The 17343-nt window shown below is 39.1% G+C and overlaps 5 protein-coding genes across 6 annotated transcripts; 2 read left to right on the top strand and 3 right to left on the bottom strand.

The window, feature by feature from the left end:
• The first annotated feature begins 8 nt into the window (after positions 1 to 8).
• On the top strand, positions 9 to 692 carry LOC148175178 (uncharacterized). Its single transcript, XM_088035312.1, has 3 exons — positions 9 to 194; positions 241 to 372; positions 421 to 692. Exons 1-3 carry the CDS (start codon positions 93 to 95, stop codon positions 499 to 501), a joined length of 315 nt encoding a protein of 104 aa, XP_087891438.1. The 5' UTR covers positions 9 to 92; the 3' UTR covers positions 502 to 692.
• On the bottom strand, positions 453 to 4678 carry Hyccin (PI4KA lipid kinase complex subunit hyccin). 2 transcript variants are annotated; one of them, XM_088035307.1, is made up of 7 exons: positions 4603 to 4678; positions 3827 to 3991; positions 3613 to 3777; positions 3271 to 3566; positions 2748 to 2965; positions 2560 to 2700; positions 453 to 2480 (listed from the first exon to the last, which is right to left on the bottom strand). In XM_088035307.1, exons 1-7 carry the CDS (start codon positions 4660 to 4662, stop codon positions 2206 to 2208), a joined length of 1320 nt encoding a protein of 439 aa, XP_087891433.1. In that variant the 5' UTR covers positions 4663 to 4678; the 3' UTR covers positions 453 to 2205. The 2 variants fall into 2 exon arrangements, with proteins under 2 accessions (XP_087891433.1, XP_087891434.1); XM_088035308.1 differs by lacking the exon at positions 4603 to 4678 and adding an exon at positions 4323 to 4429.
• SA1 (stromal antigen) lies at positions 4519 to 9011 on the bottom strand. The gene is made up of 7 exons (XM_088035314.1): positions 8445 to 9011; positions 8086 to 8397; positions 6791 to 8032; positions 6463 to 6741; positions 5579 to 6256; positions 5290 to 5530; positions 4519 to 5243 (listed from the first exon to the last, which is right to left on the bottom strand). Exons 1-7 carry the CDS (start codon positions 8874 to 8876, stop codon positions 5050 to 5052), a joined length of 3378 nt encoding a protein of 1125 aa, XP_087891440.1. The 5' UTR covers positions 8877 to 9011; the 3' UTR covers positions 4519 to 5049.
• A 118-nt stretch (positions 9012 to 9129) lies between these two features.
• LOC148175181 (ribosome biogenesis protein WDR12 homolog) lies at positions 9130 to 10776 on the top strand. Its single transcript, XM_088035315.1, has 4 exons — positions 9130 to 9237; positions 9332 to 9446; positions 9503 to 9802; positions 9852 to 10776. The coding sequence occupies exons 2-4, from the start codon at positions 9394 to 9396 to the stop codon at positions 10747 to 10749; spliced, it is 1251 nt and encodes a 416-aa protein (XP_087891441.1). The 5' UTR covers positions 9130 to 9237; positions 9332 to 9393; the 3' UTR covers positions 10750 to 10776.
• Positions 10768 to 17285, bottom strand: Nup214 (nuclear pore complex protein Nup214). Its single transcript, XM_088035306.1, has 9 exons — positions 17056 to 17285; positions 16862 to 17003; positions 16486 to 16803; positions 16050 to 16440; positions 15599 to 16004; positions 14927 to 15550; positions 14560 to 14880; positions 10921 to 14513; positions 10768 to 10866 (listed from the first exon to the last, which is right to left on the bottom strand). Exons 1-9 carry the CDS (start codon positions 17089 to 17091, stop codon positions 10839 to 10841), a joined length of 5859 nt encoding a protein of 1952 aa, XP_087891432.1. The 5' UTR covers positions 17092 to 17285; the 3' UTR covers positions 10768 to 10838.
• Positions 17286 to 17343: the final 58 nt, after the last annotated feature.

Here is a 17343-nt window from a genome sequence, read left to right on the forward strand (position 1 = left end):
AGCGAGATGGACGGCAAAATAAACTGCGTGCGCAGCTTGATACCTTCATATTGATTTAAACAGCGATGTTCCTATAAAAAAAGATCATAAAAATGATCATTGCATTCATTACATCGATTCTAATCAGTGTGACTTACGGACAAAAAATCGCTTACACCTTCCCAGAGTTTCCGTACAAAGAAACCAACAAAAACGTGTTTTCTCCATCGTAATGTTCCTTATAATCAGTTTTTCTTTCAGGAAGTTATGTTTAGAGAAGTTGAAACTGCCTGTGAACGAGGATGTTTAGGAAAAAGTGGAGTATCAAAAGTCCTATGTGTGAGACAATGTGTCTCTCCTTCTTGTTACCGAGATCTCTACCAGTCTGACCAAGTTGGTACTCCACCCTTTAAAACTTTAAATAAAAAAAGACATTTTTAGCTAGAGGAAGGCGAGGTTGATGTAAGACTGAATTCCTTTAAAGGCTGTTTTATTCAACGGTACAACAGATCTCGCCCATGACTTGGCTAACATCAATATAGTTAACAACATTTACATTTCAAATTGAAGATATATTCAAGTGCTTCTAACCAAAAGGCGCAACAAAGTTTAATTCATTTGGGACGAGTTTGCACAATACATTTTGACTGACTATTTCACATCAGTATTGTGTTCACTGGTGTGATGTTAAAATAAAGAAATGAATTATGCAACCTTCTTTTTAGAAGCCCCTGAGAGTATGCACTGTACAATTTTCATTCTTATCTTTAAAATTAACGTTACATACTAGTTTAGTAATGTTAATTTATTTAGAATCTTGCCTTGCTGCATATTGTTTCAATTTCAAACAGAATACTGAATACTCAAATTAAGTACCAACAAAGGAAATTAATAGTATTAGGAACTGGATATGACATACAGATTTCTTTTGGCACTGCAACTAGAACTAAGTATTAAATCAGAAAGCATAAAGACAATACAAAACGATATAAAAAGTTCCTGTTAAAAATTTTAAAATAACGCCTAGCAAACAATTACGGATACGGAAATGTTTTCACAGTGAATATAAAATCGTGGAATCCATTCGCGACCTTTCTACTTTTTAAACTATTAAATAAGATAATATGGAAGAGCCAGAAAGTATAAATTGGCTGTAGCGAGAATTACTTTTTGTGGTTAATATAGGTCATAATGATATGTAAGTAAAAATCGGGAATGGATACAAAACATAACTAGCCTTTAAATAAAATTATTCTACCCTATCTGGAGTTGGTACCTAAAATTTAACCGTACATTACACACAATTAAAAAACCTTAAAACGAAATGACTAGCACCGAAATGGATTATCTTAAGATGTACAACTAAGGGACGAAACTCAACTATTTCTATTGAAGTGCCATTTATTAAATAAACCCTCTTCCAAAATATCTGGTCGGAATGAGACTAATGTGGTATTTCTTGAAAATTTAAAATATAATGCCGTGTTTTTACGGAACAGCTTACAAATGACGACACTTTTTTGTTAGTTTTGTTAGTTCATATCTTACTAATATCAGTTCACCACAAAAAGTGCCCTCACTTATGCTCCCCACACCAATATTATGAAAACTAAATACAAAAAATTTATAAGAGTATGCATGCAACTTCCAATCGGTCTTCCACGATCTTCTAAAATTCTAGTGTGGTGTTGATGCATTTTAGATAATTTACGATTCTTTGACAATACACAAAGTGTTGATAGTTAATAAGACACATGAAGTTTGGTTGTGATGGTTTGTAGTGTTGTATCGTAATTGAATGAGTTTTTAGAACAACTGTGTTACATGAACACCGTACTACTTTAGATGATCAATCAATCTTAACTTTTAACTTATTATACAACATTAATTATAAAAACCAAGAAGTAGCAATCCCATTCAATGAGCATTCTTTTCAACAGAACTCTATAAATCAGTATGTACATAAAACTGTTCAAAAAATAATATTTACTGTGTCAACACATTGTTGTTATTGTTTCTTTGGTGCACTTCTCTTTACTACAACAAAAATGCAAAAATGACCCGATCATAGCCACAACCAGGCAATAATACCTGAAAATTGCCGTTTTAAAAATATATTGAACTAATAGAGCCTAGTGCTACACGACATCGATATTAACTTCATTGTATACCTTGTTAGAAAAAATAAGTCATTTAAAATATTCTAAATCGACCATGTCGTCTTATTTAAACGGCACTAACGTGCACGGCATGGTTAAAGTCTGTAGGAGGTGATTCAACAGTTGGCTCTCCCGCTGCATTTTGTATCATTTCAACCTGTTGTTGATCCTGTGGTTGAGGATTCTTACTTTTGTGTTTTTTCCCCAGACCAGGTAATTTCGGTAAGTGTTTCAGGGCACTGACCGACCCTCGCGATTTACTCTTATCAGTTTCTTCTTGTTCTTCTGTTATCGAATCTAACGGTACGTCCGTCTGATGTTCATCCTGGATTGGGATATCATCTGCACACACAACCAGCAATGCAAAATTCCACATTTTTCACCAACAGCCAATTTTAATCGCCAAGAGTGTCATACGTACCAGGTAATTTCTTTGTTCTAAACGACGCGTTTGTTATCATCGACTTTGTTATGCTGCGAGCCTGAGACGGTCGTGGAGTTATAGATATCGAGGAAGAGTGTTGGATTAGGTTCTTTATCGCATTTGCAGCCAAAAGGACGTCTAGAAATAAATAGTAGTTAAAGTTGAAATGAAGAGATGTCACCAACCTGCGAAGGTTTCATAATTTGCACGTTGTATAATATCATGGAGAGCCTGTATGGCCCCGTTTGCGCCTTTTTCAGCGCCGTGGTATACTGTATGGAGTAACTCTAAAAGTAAAGGACTAGATACAGGAATACGACAGGCAACACCTTGAGTATAACTACAATCACTATTTACTGAACTTCTTGCACTACCAGTTGAAGAAAATCCTTGCGAAACTAATCTGGAATCAAGGTTCTCATTATGAAAAATGTAAAAAAGTGCTGTTAAAATGGGCAATTATCGGGAAGGAAAATAGAATTAATAAACTCACTAACGGTTGCTTCGATTTTTATAAATCAATTGAGTCCGATTATTTGGGATTACGTATTAGTTATCAAATGAGGCTGTTTTTATCTCCCGCTGCGAAATTTGATGACAAAGCGTTTGGAAATTTATGAACAAAAAATTAACCGACGTGAATATTTTTTTTTTGTTTTTGGAGGCTTAAGAACTGTTCAAGCTTGTAAAGTTGGTGATGTTGCTTACCTAGATATTCCCCTACAAGTATGTTCTACACCCTGGGTTATAACACTAGCTAAATGTTGATTATACAAGAACACAAGTGCGGTGATAACACGTTGACGATTCTGAGCATTTAAACTTTCAACTTGTGGCAGAGGTCCCCAACTGACTAATTTACTATTGCATTCCTCCCACCTTCTTAAAGAGTTTTCAGCTATAAATGCAGGTTCCAAATTGTTTGAATCGTGATATATAGACGACTGAGCTATACTTGGGACTCTAAATGATATAGTTCGTGGTTGATTCTTTGAATCTACAACCTGAGACCAACTACAGTGTTAAAAAGCATTCTGAAGTATCTTTTACCTCTAAATTGTACAAACCAACTAAAAGTGCCTGTACAGAGTTGTATGCCTTATCAGATAAATGTAAAAACACCAATGTGGGTATATACTGAAGTGCAAACTTTTTCAACTGCTCCTCCCCTGATCTATAAAATTCCATCAACTGTTGGCAAATCCTATCCAGCAACTAAAATAGAAAAATGTGACCACCACCAAGAAAAGTGCTTAAATCATACATTTTCAGTTTGATACCTATAAGGCTCTGTCAAAATATCATAAAGGGCTACCATAACTTCATGATTGTTTTCTTGTTCTGATGAATATGTGTGTTTCTCGCTTTCAGTTAAAGCTTCATACTCTTCCATCCAATCCAAAACGAGAATATCTGCCATTATTGTCTCCTGTGTAATATAGAGTCGATTTAATTAAGGGGTTGAAACTTTGAGGTTAGACTTTTCCAAACGTAATCGAAGACATTTAAACTTTAAAAACACTGCTTACGTATGAACATACTATTAAGTAAATCTTATTTAAGTAGATCTTATCACTATTTGGCCCGACAATGAGAAAAAAATAACATTCAAAATCGAACGGCTAAAAACAAATCAGTAACTGTCAAACAATTCGGCGAAATTTGGACTGTTGGTGACCCTGACCTACTTAATTGCCAACCTGACAAGTGTGAACACGCGCCAATTATAAAAAATCAGGTGAAGAAAAAGTGTACGTTACCATTGTACGAAACATTTTAAACTGATTAAATTCGCAAGAGAAACGTTCTCAGTCTTTGCTCAACTTCAATACTTTCACAGATAATCGGATATTTCATTATTTATGAGACACATCATCTACAATGCCAGAAATAGACTTTTCATTAAAAGATTCATTGATGGTTGGGTTTGATTCAGCAGATATTTATTACGACTCGTTAAAGATCGGTAGCTTTTTATTCAAAACAACGAACTTGCACAGTTATAAACAAAGTTATTAAAATATATAAATAAATACTCACATAAAAATCAGCCTGGTGTGGTGCAGTGTTGTTAGTAGAAAAAATAACAAGAAAATACATTCAAGCTGTAATGTATTTTAATAACACTTCTTTGTACCAACAACACAGGTTAAAACCGGATTTAATTACGCTTTTTGATCCAAGGTTTAATGTTCACGCCAAGCTAATGTTTCAAGTAGAGAAAGTATTACATAATTTCTGCCTTTTGTGTAGTAAAAATCACAAAAAGACTTCCATGACAGGAAAAAAGTAAGTTATTTAAACTTATCGCCCCGAAATTTCAATCTGTGAAACAATAAGTTAAAACACGTACAGTTTTTTGCGCTGTTTGTGACTTCTAATACTGCCAGCATAACTCAACCGACGATTTGTATACTTTTGTAACTTTGATCATTAAACATTTTTATCTCAGACTTATACTTACATGCTACAACATTTAACTCAAACTTAATTATACAAATTCGCTGGAAATTCCTGGTCAGACAAAACCTCATCCTGATCATGATCTGACTCGGGATCTTTCCTCTTCCTACCATAAGCTCTCTTGCTGGTTACAGGAAGCGCATCAGATTCTCCATGCAGCAATGAATTTCTATACAATAACAAAGGCTGCCAGTCTTCACCTCTGCTGCTAGGCATACCTAAAAGTTTTATTGAGCACAAATACCACTAAAATGGTGTAAAGACCTGTTGTTATCCGCCGATCCAAGAATGTTAACACGACTCTTTTATCTTGTTTCAACAATTTGTTTGTGAATTCTGTTAGAATCTCCAAAAATGGTAAATTTGGCGGAGGTCCTGTGGGATCTTCAGGTTGATCCGCTCCGTTGACGGCGAATAAAATGCCAGCTCTGTGCAAAGCTGTGATGGCTTCTCGATTTTTAACAGCGTCGAGACCAAACGAAAGAGCAAACCGTTTCGCCAATTCCTAGAAAAATTTGTGAGTACAGAAAAAAAGTGAAAAAAAATTCTTTACTTTTAGAGCGAAAAACTCTTCATTTTGCCGAGTACTCTTCCCCGTGGATAGTTTCTGCACTTCATGGAATATCATATTCAAGCTCAAACACATTGTTAGAGCACAATTAACTTTGTTTATTTCACGTGCTTTGCTCAAAGTCGCTTTAATAATGTCTCCATATTCATTGTAATACTTGACGTAATGTTTGAAAATGTCCGCTGCAGCTTTCGTGGGCATGATATTGTAAACAATCAATTTGCAGTAAGCTGCAAGGAAATTTCTCCGTTTGTGAAGCTCCTCAATTCTGTGTTCATCATGTTCCGCGTTTTGCTCTGGAACGAAAACGTACGACTGCACGAATTCATTAAGAAGAGATTGGAGACTTCGGTCAGGTTGGCACATTAGCTCAGCTAATGCAGACGCTGTACTGGAGAGTTGTTCACTGAAAACAATAAGAAGGTCGCAAAGACAAACGTAGGCTTCTTCTTTGATGGAGTTGTGAGGTGAACACCGGATGAGCATTTGTGAAGCGTCGATGAATTCATCTAGACGTTGGCGCATCTCTTGAATTCCTGGGCCTGTTAAGCCTCCTCCTTCGTGTTGGACTTCTAGGCCTCGTAAGCCCCATAAAAGACAGTAAAAGCAGGCGCTTAAACTGTATTTTAGGGCGTCGGGAGGTAGCATGCTCTCAGTGTCCTGAAAAGTTTCAATGAAGAAGTCTAACAAACGTTAAATTTTTATCCCTCTATTGAGAGAAGTGTTTGTGTTTTTTAAACAAATAAAAATAGTCGTTTCTATATTAGTCGTTAATAACCTTTACGCGAACATAAAATTAATGGCATAAACTTTACTTTCGTTACCGAAATAAAAAATTGCGAACAAAATAAAACGTTGGCGCTTACTTTAACATCTTGGAACAAAGTGGACCATAAATTCCACTGATTCAAATTATGACAGGCATAGAACATAGACACTTTCTTCAGAGAACTGACAACATTAAAAATTTCGTCAGCGTTAGGGGTTTCTTCGCCCAGCAATAAATTTCGCCAATCATCTATAGCTTCTTTGTAAGATACCACAATCATGTCTACAATTGTAGATCTAGCCACATCACACCTCGTATAAATTGAATGTCCCTCAGTGCAAAGAATCTCCAGGGTTTTCGCGAGAGTTTCCAGCACCTACAGAATAAGTAACTTTTCACCAATTTTTTTAATGTAAAATAATTACCTCTGGTTCGTGATGAACTTGCGCAATATGTTTCAATTTAGCTAACAGCGACTGAAGAGATCCTTCTTGTCTTCCACTTGTGTACAAATCCAGATCAAAATATTGAGGAATACTAAGCAAATTTGCTAATTTCTCCGGATCAGCGGCGTACTTGTCCAAAAGCGGTGGCAAACTCACGATAAAATGTTCCGTTAACTTTTGCTTGTCTTCACCAGCTTGTTTCATTTCCCTCAAAGACGAAACTCTTCTTGTTGGCCCTCTACCAACAGGGGCTTCGCCTGTAGCCGCTTGTTTAATACAACAGACCATAATTTCAATCAAACTGGTTTCTTGACGATTATCCAACGGTTCCTCCTGAGGTCCTGGCTCCTCCAATAATAAATCAGTCATACATTCCCAGTCTTTCATCATAGTATTAGACTCAATAAGTGAGTCTACTAAGTACGCAGCATGTTCGTGTAATTCTGATTCAATGAAGAATTGAACTAAATCTCGTATAAACGGCGTGTTTGGTAGACGGCGCTTACCGCGCTTGGTTTTGCCGACATCGACGTCAGCAGGTTGGAAGAGGCGTTCGTTTAAGAATTCCCCTGCCGCTTGAGCCACAGCTCTGTGAGAAGAATACACCAATTCGTAAACATGCTCACAATCTTTATCTGTTAAAATTTCGTGATGATGCTTGAGAATCGAGATTACAAGTTTTACAGCTTGCACGGCGACATCGTACTCCTTATCCAAAGTCATTGCGACAATCCTGTCTTTAAACTTGTTGGTAAAGAGTTCTAGTTTTCCCTTAAGCTCCTCACTGGCGTAAAGAGGTTGCAAAGCCTGTAGGCATCTCAATCGCACTTCTCCAACTTTATCGTGCAATGTCCATCCAATGTATTTGAGATACGAATCGTCTAAGAAATTTGCGTGGAATTTATGCATCCACACCCCAATTTCGGTCATGGCAATCGCGCGGATTTCAGGTAAAGTGTCACGATATCTGTGGACAAAAACTGATTTGAACATGTATGTTAACATGTTCTTTATTTCGTCCATGTTTTCCTCCAGTTCTTGTCTCTTTCCTAGAAGAGCTTCCAAGCGGTCGCTGGCGCGTTTTTCACGAGTTTTTTGTCTTTCAGCTTCGTATTGACGTTGAGTGTTGTCGAGATTCACAGAAACTGTTAGAGCGACGTCGACAAGAGCTGTCATTAGTTTCATAGCTCCTAGAGTTGCGGTGTGCCTAAAGGCGCGCACCTAATGAGAAACAAATTTAAAAATTAAAAAATTTTCGTTTTTCTTTAACTTACTTGAGAGTCAGAGAGCCCAGTAAGCAAGGAAATTACATTATCCATCAAAAATTGATCATAAATGATGGAATATTGACACTGCTTGACCAAAGTCTGAACAAAATCACAAAAATTTTGCCTGAATTTCTTCCAAGTCTGGCCAGCCATTATAAGTGGATATTCCCCAGACTCTTCATCAAACTCTTCAGTCATTCTCCTGATTATAGCAGCATGTTCCATAGTTGCTTGCATTTGTTGTGTTATCCTTCCTTTACATCCAGCAGCGTTTATAAAAAACTGCATCAAAGCAATGAGAGCAGACTCTCTGTTGACCTAAGACCAAACCTTTAACAATTCATTACGCCCAACAATGAAATTACCTTATAACTTTCAATCCACTCATCCACAATATTTGTCAAAGAGACTTTACTGTTTTTAATGTAGTGATACAAAGATGTTTCATCTTCACTACTACCCTCAACGTGATTTTTCCGGCCCGGCGGTCGTCCTCTCCCTCGACCTTTAGCAGGTGGAGCTGCGCCAGTACTCGTTGGAGAATAAGAAGGTGGTGGCAAGTTAGTCTGACCTCTTGCTTTAGATCTTGTGATTCTCCGCATTCCTGGAGTTGGAGGTGACTCAAACATACCATCTGAAGATGATGTCCCTGCGTGTTCTCCGTAAACTTCAGCTCCATATAAGTTTACGTGACCGTAACCCCCATACGTATCGGTGTCCACCTGAGGAGTCATTGGATTCTCGTAGTCAGGAGGAGGCTCGTCCATCCTTATACGTTTTCCACCTCGACGCTGCATTTTTTTGGTTTAGTCGCCCTTTTCACTGAATTTTAATAAAAAACTCATTTGTGTATGTAAACAGAACGAAAAAAGATGCCGCGATCCAAACTGTCAATTTTGTCAACTGGCGTTTGCCGGCACCACCAACCTGGGGATGTTAAATTTACCAACTGAGGAAATATTTTTCAAAATTTTAAATACAAACGGTAGCTTTTACGAGTATTTGACTATTTATTTAAAATTTGTCGTACTGAGCGACTATTTGGAATCACAAATAATTTATTTTTTGCCCAAATTACTGAGTTGACCTCATGTCTAGTTACTTTTTTACGACTGTCATCGTGACACCTAACCTTAAAAACAGTGATTTCTGAAAAAGGTTAGAATGGTTTTAACGGTGTGATTTATTTAATATTTTTTGCCCAAAATAATGATTACGAGAGCACTTTGACACAGAAATACTATTTTTTTAGGTAGATCTTATCCAACGCCCAGTCATTCTTCGGAAATTACACAACGTGTTTACAAAACAAGCATGGATATGGCAGAATCTCAATTACAAATTCGTTTATTAACAAAACAGGAGAGGTAAACACACGTTTTTTGGATAAAACACACGATAATTTGCCTCTGTTGACTTTTAGTTTCGCAATACCAGATGTCCCCTTAGCTGTACCTTCTTCAATTGAACACAGCTCCTTAAATGAGCTAGTAAACCAATTGATAAAAGAGAACAAATCGGATTTTTTGAAGCCGAAGGAATTTGATTTTTTAGTATTAGGTGAATTGTTGAGAGTTCCACTTGGGGAATACTTGAAAGAACATAACATTTCAACTGAGGTAACAATTGATATTGAGTATGTTGAAAGAACTCCAGCCCCAGAGCCTCAAGACTCACTTTTACATGATGACTGGGTTTCTGGAATTCAGTGTGCAGATAAATGGTACAATTTCACCAAAACAAAGCAAATGTTTTAATCTTCAATGTTTTAGGATTTTGACTGGTTGTTACGATTATTCAGTAAACCTGTGGACCACACATGGCAAATTGGTCACGTCTCAAAAGCAACACACCAACATAGTTAAAAAAGTATCGTGGATAAAACAGGGAGATCCTTCTCAAGGTTTTGTTAGTGTCTCTCATGACCTCACGGGCCTTCTCTGGGAATGGGAACCCGGAACAGACAATATGAGACCCAGAATAGTCCTAAGAGGCCATGAAAAAGGCATAGACAGTGTAGGAGTAAGTCCCAACTCTGAGAAACTAGCAACAGGTGGATGGGACACTAATCTAAAAATCTGGTCTGCATCTTTTGAAACTGACCAAGAAGAACCAGCAAACAAGAAAATCAAAGGACCTAAAAACATAATCACCAGAACACCTCTACATACCCTTAAAGGACACAAAGAATCAATAACAGCCATCAATTGGGTTGATAATCATGTCATTTCCACCGTCTCAATGGACCATACAATAAAATTTTGGGATGCTGAGTTATGTGGGATTAAAAACGAGATTGTTGGACAAAAGGCCTTTTTAGGAGCATCCTGGTCTTCTTTAAATAACACTTTACTAGCTTGTTCAGCTGATAGAAATATCCGTTTATATGACCCAAGGACGTCAGAAGGGTCAGTTGTTAAGACAACTTTTTCTTCACATCTTCTATGGGTCAGTTCCGTTGAGTGGTCAAAATATGATGAGCACCTCTTTGTGTCTGGAGGATACGATTCGGCGGTCAAGATGTGGGATTCTAGATCACCCAAAGCACCACTTTATAACTTAGAAGGCCACCAAGGACAAGTTTTAGTCGTAGATTGGTCCAACAATAAATATTTGGTTTCTGGAGGCAGTGATAATAGTGTGCACATCTTTAGAAACACGTGTATTTAGATGTAAATAAAAACATAGTCATGAAATAAGTTTTTATTGTCTTACAAAACTGGGATATAATTAAAGAAAACGCAAAAAAAATACCGGGGTTAGCGCCAGCTAGCAAACGATGAATTCCTAAAAACAAAAAAGTAATTAGCAAACAATCAGTTATTTATACAATTTTATTACCCAGAGAACCCTGCACCGGAAGGAGAATTTGCCGCTTGTTGTGCTAAGTTTCCAAAACCTACAGTCTGTTGGTTGGCCAAGTTTCCAAAGCCAGCGCTTGGAGAACTCGCGGCACCTCCAAATCCGGGACTTGATGAACCGAAAACTTTCGAAGTCCCTCCGAATGATGGAGAACCACCAAAAGACGGCGTTCCTCCAAAACTTGGGGAGCTTCCAAACGCAGGTGAGCCACCGAAAACTGGTGGACTGCCAAATCCAGCGGGTTTCTGAAAATTCGAGTTTGTTCCAAAACCGGATTGTGAAACGCTTCCTGAAGATCCGCTGCTAAATGGTCCTGATGTTGACTGTTGTCCAAATGTTCCAAAAGAGCTTTGACCGAAATTTCCTTGTTGAGCAAAAGCAGGTTGACTTCCAAAACCGCTTCCAAAATTTTGAGTAGCAGCACCAAAAGACGGGCTTGGACTACCACCAAAGATGGAACTGCTTGCGGGTGTTGCAGAGTTACCAAAAACACTTTTATTTTCGAATGGATTTGGAGCAGGGCTAGAACCAAATCCTGAACTGGAAGTTGTAGCAGTCGCGCCAACGTTAAGACCCCCGAAACCAAACGAAGCTCCAGCGCTAGGGTTTGGAGAGAAAGAGCTTTGTTGCGTAGTTGGAGAGAATACACTAGCTGAACCAAAAGGAGACTGCGCGCTTGAAGTTGGTGCTCCAAAAACACTTCCCGTCGTGGCTGTTCCACCAAAAACATTCGCAGACGCTGTTGTTGGTGCGTTACCAAAGATTGATCCACCGGGCTGTACAAATGTTGTTGTAGGTGCTCCGAAAACGCTAGAATTCGCGAAAGAATTGCTAGACGAGCCGAAAGCAGACTGTCCAAAAGTACTGGGTGTTTGACTTTGCCCGAAGACAGAAGAAGCGGTTGTGTTCGGAGTGTTACCAAAAATACTCGACTGATTGACTTGACTGGTATTACCAAATACCGGGTTTGAACTCGTGACTGGACTACCAAAAATGGATGGTTTTTGTGAGGCGTCTCCAAACAACCCAAAATTTTGCGACTGGGATGTTGTGGTGGCTGACGAACTCCCGAAAATCGATTGTGGAGCAGTGGATGTAACAGTACTACCAAAAACAGACGCGTTAGGGGCAGCACCAAAGATTGATTGTGAACTAGAAGTTGTGGGAGCCGCGCCAAATAAAGGAGTGGCCGTAGTAGTTGGAGCACCAAATATAGAAGATTGTGTGGTTGGAGTTCCACTTCCAAATCCACTAGAGGTTGAAGAAACAGAACCAAATAGAGACGACTGGGTAGTGGTAGCGGCTAAGCCACCAAAAGTTGGAGACGTTGATGAACCAAATACTGATGCTGTAGTTGTCGGCGGTGAAGTACCAAAACCAGCTGTGGTAGTAGAAGGTGTGCCACCAAAGATTGCTGACTGGATAGTACTTGTTGCACTCGCTGTAGTAACCGAAGGTGTGCTACCAAAGATTGCTGACTGGATAGTACTTTTTGCACTCGCTGTAGTAACCGAAGGTGTGCTACCAAAGATTGCTGACTGGATAGTACTTGTTGCAGTCGCTGTAGTAACCGAAGGTGTGCTACCAAATATAGATGACTGAGTACTAGTTGTGGTAGAAGGCGTACTCCCAAAAATCGATGGTTGAGAAGCGGCAGTTGTTGAAGTTCCAAAAACACTTGCAGACGTTGCAGGGCCAAAAACCGAAGATTGCGTGGTCGTTGTGGGAACGGACGGGGCAGCAAAAACAGACGATGGACTACTTGTAGTACTTGAAACTTCAAAACCAGTTGTTGGAGACGTAGAAGGTACATTTCCAAAAATCGAAGGCTTAGTTCCTTCACCACTTCCAAAAATTGACGGTTTATTTGACAATGCTTCCGCAAAACCAAATTTGGCTGAACTCGATACAGTTGGAGAACTAGTACTAGTACTTACACCACCAAAGATACTTGGTTTCGACGTTGTTGTCTGTGCGCCAAGGATACTGGTAGAACTAGCAGCAGCTGCAGTACTTGGAATAGTACTACTAACAGAAACACTAGAAGTAACTGTAGCAACGGGAGGTGAAGTTGTGACCGCTGGTGTGGTGGTAGTCGCCAAAGAAGTGGCCAAAAACGGCGTTGATGGCTTCACTCCTAAAGAAAACGTTGGCAACTGCGAAGACGTTACTGCTGGAGTGGTAGTTGTGGGACGTGGCATAGAAGTCGGGGCCGTTAAAGCGCCTAATAACGAACTCGTTGCTGGTGTAACGGAAATTGGCGAGGCAGAAACCGCTTGAGCTCCAACTTTGAATGCACTAGTAGCCAAAGGCGAAAAAATTGTAGCTTTAGCATCGCCGCTGGTGGTAGCCTGAGTTGTTGAAGTTGTCACACTACTCAATTTTGACACAGACGGTGTTGATGCCACTGTTGCGGTTGTCTTAGGAGCAAAACTGAAAGGTTTACTAGTCGCCGTAGGTAAAGGTTCTGATTTCTGGGTTGCTCCTCCAAAAATACTTGTTGAAGGCGAACTAAACGGAAACGTTGACGCTGAAGTTGCAGCTGATGGAGATGCGAATACAAGACCTGAAGTTGCTGGAGTTTTAACCGTTGCATTAGATACAGCATTCGCGGATGTTGTCAAAGCTGTTAATCCAACATTAGTAGACGTTGGTTTTACGGTTACATTAAAAAGGGACGCGGTGGGTTTAACATCCGGTTTAGCAGCAGTAGTTGTTGATACACTTTCCGAAGTAAACGCAAGTGGCTTGGTTGTAGTCAGAAACACGGGCTTTGAAACATTTGTCCCAGAAGCACCAAAGAGAGATGAAGAACCTCCGAAAGAAAACGGTTTAGACAACTGATTGGTAGAAATAGTGATAACTGGATGATCCGTTTCTGCCAAAGTTGTCGCAACGCTGAAACTTGGAGCAACTTTGGCGACAGACGCTGTAGCGGCCGTTTCTGACGGCACGGTCTTCCCCAACGAAGAAACACCAGCAGAAGACGGCGGATTGCTCCCAAAAGCCGTGGACACAAAAGCCGAATTTGGAGAACTCGCAATCATGCTTTTCAAAGGGGCAAAGCTTTTCTCAGGTACATTTGAAAAATTTTTGTTCTCAAATTTAAGAGCAAACTTTTGTAAACCTTCAATCGGGGTACTAGCGATGAAACTAGAAGCAGTCTCAGATTGGGGTATGGTCGATTTCGGAGTCGCTGGAACGAAATCCAGCTTCTTTGGAGGCAGTTCTCTGGTGATTCTTGGCGATAGTAAACTGTATTGTTTTAGTTTGGACGCCGGAGACGCTTGTATAATAGATGTGGACATTTGCGGTTTCATTGAGGTAACATGCGAATACTCCCGTCCTTTGAGAAAAGAACGCAACTTCTGCGCTTTCTCTTTGGTGAAGTTTTTCATTCGATTTCTAACACGTTCGTATTGAATTTGGAATATGTCTTCGGGGTCCATTCTCAGCTTTTTTAGCTCATCTGGTAGATTATTAATATCGTCAACGCTAACTAGGAGAGACGGTCCCAAAGCCGAACGTGACTTATTCTTGAGTCTGTTGGCGATATCTTTCAAGACGTAACTCTAAGATAAATTGGTTAGATAAAATTAACTTGAGATTGCAACTCACTTGTTTCCTTACGATTGCGTTCTCTTTAACCATCGTTTGAAATATCATCTCCATTGTTGGGATTTGAATTTTGTGCGTCTTCTTGCAGTAATCTTGGAAATTTTCCCACTGTTCGTCTAACGCAATATGAGCTTGAGATATTTGCGATTCTAAGTAATAATTGGTGTGTTGAATATCTGCAAGCTGCTTTTCCGACGCTGAATCTAAAGGTTGAGCTCGTTGAAGTATCATCATTGATTGATCTTCAGAAGCTAAATAACGCGATTTTGCTTCTTCATACCAAGCCCACGACTGTAGAAGATTCTGTTTTAAGATGTGGACCTACAAAAGCGTTTAAGCATGGGCGTAATAATTCCCTCGAAATTACCTCAGAACTTTGAGTCGCGCAACTTTCGACAACTTCTTGAAAAAACTCATCCAAAGACTTTGTACTTTCGATAATTCTCACTTTATCTTCGTCAGAGCCTAAATTTAATTTCAAAGTCTTTCCTTGATGAAGAACAGCCTTTAGTTCAGATTCTAGGAAAACACACTCTTCTTTAACCAACTGTGCAAATATTTTCTCAGCTTCTTCTTCAGCTCTCAGATCAATATTAGTTGCTTCTGTTTTAATGGGATCCTCTTTAGGTTCTGGTTGACTCAATTTCACTATGTTGGATAAATCTGGAGCTGTAGTTACTACTGGTTTGGGCACCATTGAAGGGCTTGCAGAAGTTGATGCAGGAATTTGCATGATAGAAGCAGGTACATTCTTATTTTCATTAGTTGACAGAGACTGGAAAAATGTGGAATACTGTGGAGGCAGGGCTGCTTGGGTTGGTTTGTTTCCTGACACAAGAGGTGTTATGGTAGCTTGACCACCAAATAAATTTAAAGGCTGTGATTTTGAAAGATTCAAGACTTGGCTGCTTGTGACTTGAGGTTGAGATGTAAATAAAACTGAGGGAGTAGAACTAATGCCAACTGGAAGCTTGGGGCTCTCAACAGGCGGCTACAACAAAACGGTTATTTAGAAGGCCACAAACTGATGTTTTACTACTTTGGTTACTGCTGGTACTGCTAGTATAACTGGGTCTTTTGTTGCCGCATTTTTACTTTCATCTTTGAAGTGGTGCAACCCACTGGCGTCTTTTATCTCGTCTGGTGGAGAGCACAAACTTGGTATTCCTGGCTTCAGATTGATAACATTGAAACAACATAAAGTGCCATGATGTGAGAACAATAAGAGTTTGGGAGCAGGTGGTAAAGTTGACTCTCCCCAAGGTACAGGTTGGGTGCTACCAATATCTAGGGCACAACCAATTGGCAGAGTGTCTTGATGATTAGCACCAAGAGGTAACTCAGCGCGTGCAGCATCTCCCATGATCCACTGAGTCCAACTTTCACCTGCGTTTCCAAGAATTCCAACTTCCATGCTGTTTGAAGACGCTGCCATCAGAATATTCCTACAGACAAAACTTAACTCTTGAAGAAATCATTTAGTTATTTACCAGGTTGGTAGTAAAAGCATGTAGTATTGAACAGGCCTTGTACTGCCATTACTGTAGCAAATATCATCATAGTTGATATAAGTAGGGTTTCCCGTTTTTGGGGCATCAATCACTAGAAAAACGCCTTGACTGTCTGGATTTATTGGTTGAAAAACCCCAATAAACTGATAATTGGAAATCCATTGTAAAGATTGTAATGTATGGGGTTCTTTTAAAGGTGGAGCATTAATTACTTTGACTGCTTTTAAGTCAGGCTTCAACTGCGTTATTTTGCCATCACGAGAACCCACAGCTATTTGCTTGCCTTTAGGGCTCCAACAAAAACAGGTGGCCCCTGCAGCTGCTGGTAGTTCATTAATGTCAATTCCTGAACTTTTTAGCTCATAAATTCCTATAACAGTGAGTTAGAAAGGATAATAAAATGAGCCAAATTTACCTAAAGTTCCATCACTTTTACAAGCAGTGAACACTGAAGCTAGTGCAGGATTCCAACCAACTTCTGTCACATGTACTCCCGGCGTAGGAGACAAACGAATTTCTCCAATCTTTAACACTTCTTGTTGCCAGAAAGACTTTACATCATAAAATAAAGCACATGGGCAATTGTTGTTTTCAATAATCACTGCTAGAATAGTGTGTTCACAGTTTATAGAGACATGTGAAGGGGGTGACGGCAACGCAATGGTTCTCCTTGAGTAATCAGCCTTGTCACCATCAGCTTTGACATATTTTTCAATCTCCTTCAGTTGTATAACTGGAAGAAATTTATGTATTGTTTGCAATTACATTCTTCACGATAAAACAATAAGTACCTTGGATAGTCGGTGTGTTGGTCCCGACGAAAATCAAACCAAAGCGACTAGCAGTGGCCACTAAATTGCACTGTTTCGGAAAATTCGAATTTTCTGCATTTTCAAAAACTTTGATACGACAACATAATTTGAATTGGAGGTCCTACAACAGTTACATTTACCTTAAACGATTAACACAAAAAAATTTAACGTACCTGAACGTCAACAGGCTGTGGGGCTGTCTTCAGCATTATCACCAATAAATTTAAAACGGACTTAAAACAGTTCGTTTAATACTTTTTCACATTTCTTTAACACAGGAGTAAAAAAAATATAAAAAAAATGAATAAAAAGTGGAGAACAGAGATAAACACTATTTGTTGGTGTAAAGCTACGGTTATGTTTGGAGGTTAAGTTTTGACTTTGACAAGTAACCGCGAATTTGTGTGTTGTGCAACCAACTTGGCAAGTCAAAATCCCCTAAATCGGTAAATAATACATGA

Source organism: Gnatocerus cornutus, chromosome 5, assembly GCF_029298725.1.
Source record: "Gnatocerus cornutus isolate USDA-ARS CGAHR chromosome 5, icGnaCorn1.1, whole genome shotgun sequence".
Taxonomy (NCBI): Eukaryota; Metazoa; Arthropoda; class Insecta; order Coleoptera; family Tenebrionidae; genus Gnatocerus; species Gnatocerus cornutus.

Coding starts and splice junctions, on each gene's coding strand:
- Hyccin (XM_088035307.1), bottom strand. CDS start 4,662: ATGTATTTTCTTGTTATTTTTTCTACTAACAACACTGCACCACACCAG. Junction 3,778..3,826: donor ATAGGTATCAAACTGAAAAT/GTATGATTTAAG, acceptor TTTCTATTTTAG/TTGCTGGATAGGATTTGCCA. Junction 2,481..2,559: donor TAGAACAAAGAAATTACCTG/GTACGTATGACA, acceptor TTGTGTGTGCAG/ATGATATCCCAATCCAGGAT.
- LOC148175178 (XM_088035312.1), top strand. CDS start 93: ATGATCATTGCATTCATTACATCGATTCTAATCAGTGTGACTTACGGA. Junction 195..240: donor ACAAAGAAACCAACAAAAAC/GTGTTTTCTCCA, acceptor TTTTTCTTTCAG/GAAGTTATGTTTAGAGAAGT. Junction 373..420: donor ATCTCTACCAGTCTGACCAA/GTTGGTACTCCA, acceptor AGACATTTTTAG/CTAGAGGAAGGCGAGGTTGA.
- SA1 (XM_088035314.1), bottom strand. CDS start 8,876: ATGCAGCGTCGAGGTGGAAAACGTATAAGGATGGACGAGCCTCCTCCT. Junction 8,033..8,085: donor CTGGGCTCTCTGACTCTCAA/GTAAGTTAAAGA, acceptor GTTTCTCATTAG/GTGCGCGCCTTTAGGCACAC. Junction 5,244..5,289: donor GGATCGGCGGATAACAACAG/GTCTTTACACCA, acceptor TAAAACTTTTAG/GTATGCCTAGCAGCAGAGGT.
- Nup214 (XM_088035306.1), bottom strand. CDS start 17,091: ATGCTGAAGACAGCCCCACAGCCTGTTGACGTTCAG. Junction 15,551..15,598: donor CAGTACCAGCAGTAACCAAA/GTAGTAAAACAT, acceptor GTTTTGTTGTAG/CCGCCTGTTGAGAGCCCCAA. Junction 14,514..14,559: donor ACGCAATCGTAAGGAAACAA/GTGAGTTGCAAT, acceptor AATTTATCTTAG/AGTTACGTCTTGAAAGATAT.
- LOC148175181 (XM_088035315.1), top strand. CDS start 9,394: ATGGATATGGCAGAATCTCAATTACAAATTCGTTTATTAACAAAACAG. Junction 9,447..9,502: donor TTATTAACAAAACAGGAGAG/GTAAACACACGT, acceptor GTTGACTTTTAG/TTTCGCAATACCAGATGTCC. Junction 9,803..9,851: donor ATTCAGTGTGCAGATAAATG/GTACAATTTCAC, acceptor TCAATGTTTTAG/GATTTTGACTGGTTGTTACG.